The following is a 12,569-nucleotide window of genomic DNA, read 5'->3' on the forward strand; positions in this document are numbered from 1 at the left end:
CTAGTAATATAATGTTCTAACTTTGGTAATTAAAAAAATGAAAAAAAATGTTTTTTTTATATAACATATGATTCCATCCTCTAAATAAATAAATAAAACAATAAATAACGGGGTGCCAATCATAGTAAGAAATAAAGCGGCAATGGGTCACCTCACCGTAAATTGTACCTAGGATATGGTGTTCCGAAGTGCGGTTCCGGCCACCACACAACTATCTATGGTACATATTTTGATCTTATAGACACAATACTCTATGTCAACAGCTTAAGACAACTCTCATTCACAAATAAAACCAAACCAACTATATATTAAAACTAAAAAATTAATTTATCTCTCTTTCACATATACAATCCAATAAATTTAAAACTTCCCTCCTATTAATAACCCAACTCAACCCAAATATTTAATATTAACAATAATATATATATATATATATATATATATATATATATATATATATATATATATATATATATATATATATATATTAGTCTATTTTATAGAAAAAAATAAATTATAAACTTTAGTATATGTTGTTTTTTTTTCAACAAAATAAAACATATTTTTTTTTAAATTATAAAGTTGGTTTGATAAATAAATGCCAATCAAGAATTGTTTAAATGAAGAAAAAGAATTGTCCAAATGGAGCCAACCGACTTGAGGTTGCTGCACCAACATCGTCCGTGGCTTTCATGCTTTTCTATGATTTTTTTTTCACCCCAACCAATCAAAACTATTGGTCACCAATAAAAGTGGTCTAACAAACTTGTTTACATGATTTACACATCACATAATAATTTTGAAAAATAAGTTTTAGAGGTAATATGTTTACTATAATAACCTTTCTGCAAATATTCTGTTCATTCCACATGTTGGAAATACATATTGTATTTAAATTATTCTTTTAACATTTAGAGAAAAAAATAAAAACAAAAAACCTTGAAAAATATTTTATTATTACTTTTAGAACAGTTATTATCCTTGTGCATATATACCATCCGAACCATATTAAAATCGCAAAGACAGATATAACTTGAAAACAAGCATGTCGAAAGAGAGCATTAAGGGGTTATATGCTCGTACCAAGCCTTTTATGTTCATGATCTTCTTACAAACCTCGTATGCTGTTGGTAGCTTAGTTACTAAGTCTGCCCTGAACAAGGGATTGAATCATTACACTTTTGCTGTTTACCGAAACGCCATTGCAGCTCTCTTCTTCGGTCCTTTGGCTTTCTTCACCGAAAGGTATATATATAGATATGTGTCATGGAGTGTATGAATCCACCACTTTTCTTTATAGTTATCCTTCATTTGCTGGTGGAAACAGGAAAGCTAGGCCCAAAATGACGGTTTCCATCTTCCTGAAAATCATATTACTGGGATTACTAGAGTATGTATTCTATATTCTATGTTTTTCTTCTGTAAGAAAGAAACCCTAATCTTTGGACGATTGCATGCATTATATATATCATCTGAGCGATGGTTTATATATTGAATCACAGGCCAGTGATAGACCAGAACTTGTTCTATGCTGGAATGAAATCTACAACAGCAACTTTCGCGTCTGCTATGTGCAACATCCTTCCTGCCATTACCTTTGTCATGGCTTGGATGCTTAGGTATTATTCCCTTTCTTTAAACGAATTGAAAAATGAAAATATTGGCTTTGTACAAAACACGTAAAAAAAACAACACAAATACAAGAATTGTCATCTACGGATCCTAATTAAGCTGTTGAGTACTTGAGTGTCAGTCAACTTTTTTGCTTGGAGGTGATCCATGCTTTAATGTCTGTCATACTAATTAAATCAAAGCCAATATTCATTATTCCTACTTAATATTGTCCGATTGGATTGAACATGCTTGTTAGGTTCGGGTTAATTTCATTGGTATAATATATTAATTAACTTCAGGATAAAATAACCATTATCCCATTGTGTTTTACATAAAACTTTTTCTTAATTTCAATAATATTTTATTTATTTATATATGAAATATATATATATATATATATATATATATATATATATATATATATATATATATATATATATATATATATTTGCCTCTCTAAAAGTCTTACGAAAGTCCGACATATATATATATATATATATATATATATATATATATATATATATATATATATATATATATATATATATATATATATATATATATCATACCAACGATGAACATATTAACTATATATACAGGGAGAAGTACAACGTATATAAAGATATATAAAACCTTGTCATACCAAGGATGAACATATTAACTATATATACTTTTGAGAATAAGCCTTGTGAAAAAACTTGGTATAATATAACTGAGATATATCTTAGAGGCTTTTTATTGAGTTAATTATTAATGTGGATCGGAATATAAGCTTTTTCAATATGGATCCTTTGGGATTTTTTATCTACAATTTTGATGAGAAATGTCCAATACAATCTAAATATTTTTGGTGAGTTTACAGTTTAATATTAAATTAAATTTGTTTACAAAAATAGTCATGTCAACTAAAATTTTGAAATAATTATTTTTAGTGGATTTCACATATTTAGTCACTATCCGGTCTTTTTTCCTTAATTTAGGCATAATATTATTTGAGACATTTTTAAGATTATGTTATTTTTAACTAATAATCAAAATATTAATATTTTTCTGAAATTATGTTATTTTTTTTATTTTATAGAATTAACAGTATATTTTTTATTTATAATAAAAAAGTTGTGTTATATAATGTAATGGGCAGAAAACTATAGATGAGTACAAACTTCATATTATAGTTTTATGCAATATTTTGAACGCTAATATGTACTTGAATTGAAGTCATTGAACGATAATATTCTTACAAGTGAATGTGATTGTGAATGTAATGATTCTTCCTCAAATGATGGTTTCGCTACCATAAGGTCATGCGGTATGGATTGGGTCAACCTACGCGTAGTGTCTACGTGTCATAGTAGGCTATGCGTGAACACCGTCCCAAAGATGGGTGGGTGTTTTGTGGCGTGATACCACTATAGAAGAAGACGATGACCGTGATTGTTGGGGAATTACTGTGTCTATCTCTCTCTGCAATCTCTCTTTTCTTCACCACCACTTTACTAGTGAACATTGTTTCCACAACCTAGTGGGTTGGTTGTGAAATAATGAAAATAATTATGTGGCTTTTTTTTCCATTCTCTCTCACGCGGGAGGATACCTCTTAGCCTAATCCTCAATCCTTTTTTTTTTAGAAATAGCTTTTAAAAACATGCTTTCAGAATTTCTAAAATTTTAAGTAAAGCTCAAGATTCATCAACATAAATTTTATATTGTTTTTTGAATTTTCCATTGAAGAATCTCTAAACTATCAAATCAAGTTTGAAACTCACCTAAAATTGTCCTGGTGAGATCGAGTTCGTCGTTACTCATTTGTAGCATTATTTTAATTATTGAGTTTTTTTAAAAATAAAATAACAAGATTGTGATAATAATAATAATAATAATAATAATAATAATAATAATAAATAATTTATCATACTCATAAATAATTACAAAAGACGTGTTATGTTTATATAGCAATAGACAAGAAATTAGAATATCACCGACGACAGCTAAAAGTTTGGTTTGTCGCCGCTAATAGTCATGTCGTCACTAAAAGGTCGTTGCTGATGCTTTGTCGCTAATAATCAAATTATCGCCATTAATACGAGATGTCGCCGCTAAAGGCTTGTCGTTGTTAATAACCAACTATCGCCACTAAAGGCGTCGCCGGTATTGGTATTTTCATTATATATATATATATATATATATATATATATATATATATATATATATATATATATATATATATATATATATATATATATAAAAACTATAAAAAGTATAAAAATTGGTATGATATTAATTAATCTAATCATATATCATTCCATTCCAAAATATTAATACAACATCCGTTTAAAATACCCATCCAGTTTAAAATACTAGAACGAACGAAACCAATCTTCAAGTGCGGCACTACATGTCGGATCTTGTAACATTGTTTGAAGCATTTCCAACTATAAATAAAAAAACATAATCTTATAAGTTAAACTAGCATTATAACATTCTATATACAAAACATACATTACATATACAACCAAAGTACAAAATATAGCATTGAACAATAACTAACAATTACCAAACTACAAAATACCATTATAGCATCGTACTTTCATAAACTAACAATTAACAAATTACACATATTGCATATAAAACATTATAGCATTGTACTATAACTAACAATTACCAACCTACAAAATACCATTATAGCATTGTACTTTCATAAACTAACAATTACCAAATTACACATATTCCATATAACACATTATAGCATTATACATTTCTTTCATTTTTTCCATTATAGCATTGTACTTTCATAAACTAACAATTACCAAACTACAAAATACTAATATATCAAACTATAACCAAACTAACAATTACAAATATATAAACTATTATCAAAATAACAATTACCAAAATCTAAAACTATTACTAAACCAACAATTACTAACATTTGAAACAATTACCAAAATTAAATAGTCTTGTCACATGTGATTGTGGTGGTGGTTGTGTCAGTGGTTGTTCATGATCGTACATCGACACAACCGTAGAAAGTTTACGCCCGATGCCTCTGATATGGCCTCGTTAAACACCCAATATTTTTTCAAAACAATTTTGTGTCTCCTTTGGTGTTAGACCGTTGGCTTCAGAAGAAGCTTGATTTTGTTGACTGATCGCAAGGAGTTAAGCATTCTATATTTTCAAAAAACTAATAAACATCATAAAAATTAGATTACTAAATACCCCTTGAAGATATAAACACTTATATGAAAATACAAACTAACCACTTACGTATTGTTGCTCGACTGCAGGACTACTAAATACCCCTTGGCGATCAGTATTGGCCTTACGAAATGTTTCGATTCGAGCGATATCCTATTTAACATTAAAAATTAGATTAATTATAATTTAAACAAACAGTTAAATATACCATAACATACTTCTTTGAAACATGCATTGTTATATGAGCACGATCCCCATCTGTTTACAACTTGTTGTTGTGTACGGACTCCTTTGTTTGACGCCGAACGCTTTAAAAATTCAGGAGTTTGAAAATATTCGACTGCTTGCGCCCAATTTTCACGTGACATACCATCGAGGGTTGGCTAATGCCCTTGGGATATCTATAAGCCCCCGGCATTCTGAAAATAAGTATGCGCTTTATTTTTTCGGCCTCTATAAACTCTTTGTAAAGTCGCATCAATGCTCTGCAACAACTGAGCATGCTCGGGATCCAAGTTAACATTATCCAAATCAAACTTATTCTACAAATACAAAAAAGTTAGTTAGTTAAATGCCAATCAAAACTAAACTTAAAATATTATCCAATTTACCTTTAGATGCACCACTATGACATTTCTTAAAGCGGGGGAAACATTGTCCCAACCAGATACATTCAAAGGGATGTTCATCCACATATACCTCCCAATTTCACGGGTAAACCAATTACAACAGTTCTCGATTGGGGAATATGTGAGCTCTCTATCGAAATCCAAATCCACAAGCTTTCCCTTGTTTGCCCATATCAGCTTTGATAGCTGGATGTTTTTTGCTAGGCCTTTTCTTTTTTAGGGAGCTCGGTTGAAAAATATAATTAAAAATATTAGTCACAATAGCTTATAATAAATCATAAATGGATAAAAATAGCTAATAAATATATCATTATAAAACTTACCATCCTATTTGTGTTGTCCACGACCAAAGCCTACTGGAGATGGTGGATCCCCGGCTCCATCACCTCCATGTCCTAAGCCCATAACATATGTCATCAGGTAGAAGAGTATCACCCACATTTCTTGTAGTGACATTAGCGGCGACATGTAACGCGTCATTTACATGTCGCCGCTAATACCCACATTTTTTGTAGTGACATTAGTGCAAGGTAATCTTAAAAACAAATCCCAATATTTTGGATGTTAGTAATCTTAAAAACAATCCTAATATTTTAGATGTTCGTCAAGAATAACATAATCTTCAAAAAAAAGTCTTAATAATTTGACCGAACTAATTGACAAAAAAAAAAAGATGGGATACTGTTAAAACTATGAAACCGGCCTAAAATGGTTATTCCAAAGTTTTAGTCGTTATAGTATACTTTTTGTAAACAAAATTTAATTGAGGATTAAAACTATAAACCAATTCAAAATATTAGGACTTTATCGGAGATTTTGCATATTTTATCCAACAAAAGTTTTTGATCATAAGACAACTTCAGATTCAGAGTTTTTTGACATTTTTTTATCATCTTCTTTTAAACAACACTGGAGTTTTTTTGACATTTTTTATAATCTTCTTTTAAATAACACCAACGATGTTCTTTAATTAATAGTTTAAATATTCGTAATATGCTTTACATTTTGTGCACGTTTCATTGGTCTATGTTATCACTAGGCAAATATCAGCGTGTTGCGCAGAATATTAGTTTATAGTTGAAATATTTATAAATATACATGTTTTTTGTTAATTATAACAATGAGGTTGTTAACTTTGATATAATAATTCTTAAACCAAGTTGTTATTAAACATAATTATTTGGAATGATATTACAATATATACATCTTTTAAAACTATATAATATCCATTGTAAATTAATTTTTTTGTTTAACATTTTTATTTCTATCATTATAATTATTTAAAAACATCAAACATTGTTTTTCTTTTTTAAGGTAACAATATAACCTTTTACATAACGTTTGTTTTGGTTATTGTTGTTGTAAGTTATTTTTAAACAAACTATTTAGAAATTCTTAATGATTATAAAAAAAGTTTTAAATTTTGTAGCTATTTTGGGATTGCAATTTATATTGAATATTATAATTTATAACTTTTAACTATTTATAAAATAGTCTCTCGATTTTTTTTTCAAGTTTAACTGACATTTTGATTTAACTTAACCGTTTAACATTATATTGAAATTAATAACTTAACTATTTTGCATAAAATCATAAATTATACAAAAATTGTGACTTTAAAATGACAATTGTTCACATACGACAACATATCTAAACTAATAACTTAACTATAATATGTTAAAAAGTTAAAGTCATAATTTTATAAATAGAAGTAAAATATAATATTTTAATATTGTAGTTTAGTTAATGTATTATAAGAATTTAGTTTTTGTATTAGTTTAATATTATTAACAAATTTATAATAAATATTAGAAATAAATTGAAAAGTCATGGAGATTTCAAATGCATGTGGTGCAAGAAAAAATATCTCATTTATAAGTATATATAGATTATTTTGTATGTAAGTTTTTCCATTGCCTTTCCATAATGACTATCTTTTAACAGCAGCTTAGTTAATGTAACATGTTAAAGACCAAAATTTTGCTATAACCAAACATGGTTGTCCGTCACAACTAAAGTTCCTAGAACTGGTACGAATTACTTGTAGAGAATAATAGAACACGGTACACAAAGTCTTCCAGACTTAAAAGATCTTAGTATTAATGACACCCGTCAAATCATGTGTGTGTGTGTGTGTATATATATATATATATATATATATATATATAACTACTTTTTGGGGTCTAACATATGTAAAATTAGCATTGATTCACCAAACAAATGAGTCTTAATTTTTTCTTTATCCTCGTAGACTTGAGAATGTGAAGATGAAAAGTTTACATAGCCAGGTGAAGATCATAGGGACATTAGTGACGATTGGTGGAGCCATGATAATGACTCTAATAAGAGGCCCTGAAGTTCAATTTCCATGGACAAATAATCATACTCTTCATCATGAATCTCCAGTTAACACACAAGATCAGATTAAGGGATCTCTCATGATCACTGCTGGTTGCATTTCTTGGGCGAGTTTCGTCATCCTTCAAGTAAGATTTCAATCCCAAATTATGGTTTAGTTATGTATTAAAGAAAACTAGAACGTACAGTGAAACAAATTTGTTGATGCTGATGGATTTGGAATTTAATAAAACATGACATATAGATTATATATTGATAAGGTGCTGAGATGATGAAATATCAATCATACGAAATATTTTTGTCGCTAATTGCTTATGACTGTCTACATTAAAGCTAAAAGTTCTCGCCGAAAACCTTTTACATTCCCATCACTAAAAAGTTACACTATACGATATTCCAAATTTAAAACACATCACTCAATTCCGGTTGAAAAAAAGTTCTTAATTCAGCAATGCGGTTTTACATAAATTTGGATTATTTTACACAGAACTCCAAGAAAAAGTTTACATGATATTAGCGAATTAATATTATTTTTATCGGGTAGCTATACTAATATTTATGTTTCTTTAATGCATTCAAAAAAGGCAGTGACATTGAAGTCGTACCCAGCTGATCTATCTCTCACATCACTCGTGTGTATGATGGGCACATTAGAAGGATCCATACTTACCCTTGTAGTTGAGAAGGCCAATACCTCAATCTGGTCAATTAACTGGGACATCAAATTATTTGCAGCGATTTATAATGTAAGAAAATTAATAATATTTATATCCATAATATGTTAGTTACCATGATTAAAACAATCTCTTGTTAGTGTCATCAATTTAATTACTAAGAAAATGGGTACTTCAAAAATGTTGCCATGTTTAAAAGGATAGGAGGAAGAGAAATTTTCCTATATTTTTTCATTCCCATCTTCCTACTCATATAAGATTATAACATGTGGAATCCATTAATTCTTTCTCTTGATCTTCTTTCCTGATTGTGACACTTTCTTTGATCTAATGAGTAGTAAGATGATTAGGAACAGAAAATATGGGATATTTGATTTCCCAGGGAGGAAATATTACGACTTTTTGAAATCCTTGAACCAAAATTTTGGACGAACATGGATGAACCAAAATTTTGGGCTAACATGAACAAAAGATAGGGGATATTTCCTCCATGAGAAACTCCTGGTCCTAGTCAGAATGTGTTAAATCATGTACCACTTTCAAACTCACTAAAAGTTTGATTATTATATATGCTTATGTAGGCACGAAAAAAAATGTTTAAATGAGAAATCAAATATCCTTTAACCTTTTGTTCCTACTTGTTAGATCAAGACAAGTGTAAAAATCAAGAGATGGATTAAGAAAAAAAAAATTAGTGGATTACACGTGTCATTATTCACACTGTACGATCTATTTCTTTTTGTGAATGATATTGTTATCTTAGCTTGTGATTATCTTTCATAATGTTTTCTTGAATTGTGTGGATATGTAGGGACTAGTATGTTCTGGATTCGCATACTACATTTCAGGAGTGGTAATGCAGGATAGAGGACCAGTATTTGTGACGGCTTTCAACCCACTTAGCATGGTTATAATTTCCATGTTGGAGTCTTCTTTTTTAGCCGAGAAATTGAACTTAGGAAAGTATGTTTCTTAGTCTCAACTCTCATGGATTTACTTTATTACCGATTAATTTCTTTTACTAAAATAAAACATATCGAGATAATACTCTAGATAACTAATAACTCTTTGTTTTCCCTCGATCATTTTATGGAGATTAATTTCTTAATTTATATTGTAGTATTGTTGGAGCAATTGTTATTGTCCTTGGGCTATATTTGGTGATATGGGGTAAGAGCAAGGATCAAAAACAACAAGGTCACGAGCCGTCACTTAATCAACAAGAGAATGGAATGAAGAGACCGATTAAACATAATGTCGATGTTATCAATTCTCATGGCAAACCATCTAGTGATGTTGAAGTAGTTTAGGGAATTCGCTTATACAGTATTTATCGTTTTTATCTTATGATTATTACTATCATTAGAAGCTTGGTGAAACTGTCACACCCCGTTAAAGTGGAAACATGATGGGTGAAAGGCTAAGGTCTCATAACACAAGCTAAATAGGATTACCAACCATAATCATTGAGCATTTTTATGTTTACATCATATTCAAAACAATATTACATTTTAGTTCCGTACTACATAGTCTAGTACATAACAAGAACAATAAACATAAATCATTATGGCGTCTTAAACTGGCTCACCGACCTTTTCCTGAAAAACATGCAAAAATGAGGGTTAACTATAAAATAGTTAGTGATTTCACAGGTTTATAAAGGTACATCATTTCAGTAAGAAAATATAGATTTGTTCAACAAAAGTTCCAACTCAAAATGAGTGTTGAATGTCAAAGCACTTCGTTCACAACCAAGTCTAACGACCGTTCTTGCCCCATTCTATCATGTCCATGGTTCCCATGATGTTAGTTCATAGGAATATGCACTCACGGTTCTAGTGAGTGGGGGTTGTCTACCCCAAATAGCGTTATTCATAAGACCGTCGACTCGAAATACAAGTTAATAGGATGTAGTTCGGTTCTCGGGGACTTAACATACAAAGTTCATATCACAAAGTTTATATCAAGAGTTCATAGCATAAAGTTCATAGCACAATTTCATAAAAGAGTATTTTTCCAAGTTCATCAAGTTCATAATACAATATCGTTCCAAATTCATTAAGTTCATAAAACAATATCGTTCCAAGTTTATTAAGTTCATAAAACAAGGCTCAACATGTTCACAAAATAGTGTTCAACAAGTTCATAAAGCAAAGTTCCACAAGTTCATAAAATAGTACAGATAGCTCATAAAATGGTAGCATGCTTTCCACCCTAAAACATAAAAACAGTAAAAAGGGGGTTGTGAATACTCACTAAGGAGAGTTTGTAGTTCAAGCTTCGTGGTTCGGTATTGTAGAGATTGATTTCTACTAGTGCCCTATGGAACAAATAGTTTCTAGTGAGATACAATTCTCTAAAACATTATTTAAGATCTACCTATCCAACTATTGGTGTTGCAAAGTGCCCAAAGTTTGTTCGGTTCATTATTGGTATTATCAAATTCACGGTGCCTTGTGTTTAAAAATCCACAAAGGCATGAAAATGAACTCCAAAAATTTTAACAAATTATATTATAGTTCTAACAGGGGTTATGAGTGTATTGAAATTTTATAGGAATTTTTGAAGGCCATTTTTTATTTATTTGCAATTTAAGTCTAAATAATAAGAAAAATTCTAAATAAATAGAAAACAGTTGCAATAATTCCCAATTCAATTTCCACAGGCTCTTATAATGTGCCCCACGCAAGGAAAATATTGGTTTGTGCTCTTAAGTCATAAGACCCCGTTTGTAAATTCATGCCCTAATTAAATGAAAAATCCAAATAAAATACCAAACAGTGACCAAATTTTATGAAAATTTAGGTGGCATGCATATTTTGTACATAAATTAGTTCTACACTTTTTCAGATTTTTATCTCGTCCGTAAGTATTTATTTTGAATTTTTGACCATTAAATCCTTATTTTTGTAGAAAATAAAGAATATGTTCTAGCACTTGGGGTTTTACAAAAAATCCCTTGAAACCATTAGCTTACATAAAACAATTTAGCTAAAAATTATTTCAGAGCTAAATGGGGTTATTCAATCCCAACAAGTTTAGAAATGTAGCACTAACTAGTGCCTGAGTTCCAAATGTAGCTGGAAGTTTAACAATTTGTGTACAAATTTCTATAACGTGTTCGTTCATGAAATTTTAGTTCTTTTGAGATAAATGTGTCAAGTTCCTAAAATAATTTTCTCCAGATTTATTGTGGGGTTTAAGGCCTTTGATCATGTAATGAAATACTAGTGATCACATAAAAAGTTTTTTTTGCGCAATGGTGTTGTAAAAATCGTAAAAAATCAAATTCTTAATGTTTTACAGTGAGACTACTTGGGTTAGAAATTTAACTCAGAGAACGAGAAAAATAATATCGTGATTTGGTCAAGAAATGAGTGAGATATGGATGTTCAAAGCCGAACATTTTTTTCTGACAAGATACATGTTATTTTTGATTGATTAAAGTGCCCATTTGGGTTATTTGTTTACAAGAACAACATGCATAACCTTTATGGTTGAAAGTGGATGATAATATACTAGAGTTTATAGAAGAATAAGAAACTTTTAGATGCATGTATCCAAGCCATAGATCTAGGTTTATCTAAGGCCCTAAAGTGGGTGTTTCATTCTTGTGATAGAGAACTCCTTGGAACCACCGAATCTTACACTAGGATTGCACCACAAATCCGATTTCTATCACATGCATGGAGTTAATAAGCATCCAAGATGCACTAGAAATGGTTTAAATGGTTTTTGTTATGTAAAACACAAAAGAAATGAAGAAGATGATGTAAAACTCAATAGGCGATCTCTCTCGTCATCTCTTTGGGGGTATACTACATTAAAATTATCCACAATACTCCAGTAATGTGAGTCAACTTCTGAAAAATGAAATGGAAAAATATCTCCCATAGAAAATGTATCTAAGATCGGTTTTTCTCTCTCACATTGTCATGCAAAATCTGACCTCAGGATTTTGCATAAAGGAGCAATAATGAGTGAGAGAGAGAGAGAGAGAGAGAGAGAGAGAATGAGTGTAGAGATTGTGTATGAACGAACTTTTGGGGAGGAGAGAGGGTTATTATGAGAATTTCTTGGTAAGGGCACCCTCTGA

The 12,569-nt window shown here is 29.9% G+C and overlaps 1 protein-coding gene across 1 annotated transcript; it reads left to right on the forward strand.

Annotated features, from left to right (window-relative positions):
• Nucleotides 1-1,014: 1,014 nt before the first annotated feature.
• On the forward strand, nucleotides 1,015-10,047 carry LOC111898130 (WAT1-related protein At2g39510). The gene is made up of 7 exons (XM_023894054.3): nucleotides 1,015-1,245; nucleotides 1,328-1,390; nucleotides 1,503-1,619; nucleotides 7,693-7,927; nucleotides 8,384-8,545; nucleotides 9,285-9,436; nucleotides 9,594-10,047. The coding sequence occupies exons 1-7, from the start codon at nucleotides 1,046-1,048 to the stop codon at nucleotides 9,781-9,783; spliced, it is 1,119 nt and encodes a 372-aa protein (XP_023749822.1). The 5' UTR covers nucleotides 1,015-1,045; the 3' UTR covers nucleotides 9,784-10,047.
• The last annotated feature ends 2,522 nt before the right edge of the window (nucleotides 10,048-12,569 follow it).

Source organism: Lactuca sativa, chromosome 8 (genome assembly GCF_002870075.4).
Source record: "Lactuca sativa cultivar Salinas chromosome 8, Lsat_Salinas_v11, whole genome shotgun sequence".
In the NCBI taxonomy this organism is placed as follows: Eukaryota; Viridiplantae; Streptophyta; class Magnoliopsida; order Asterales; family Asteraceae; genus Lactuca; species Lactuca sativa.

Excerpts from the sequence above, each read along its gene's own strand:
- LOC111898130 (XM_023894054.3), top strand. The coding sequence starts at position 1,046 with ATGTCGAAAGAGAGCATTAAGGGGTTATATGCTCGTACCAAGCCTTTT. Across the intron at positions 1,246-1,327 it reads TTGGCTTTCTTCACCGAAAG|GAAAGCTAGGCCCAAAATGA; the intron begins GTATATATATAG and ends TGGTGGAAACAG. Across the intron at positions 8,546-9,284 it reads TATTTGCAGCGATTTATAAT|GGACTAGTATGTTCTGGATT; the intron begins GTAAGAAAATTA and ends GTGGATATGTAG.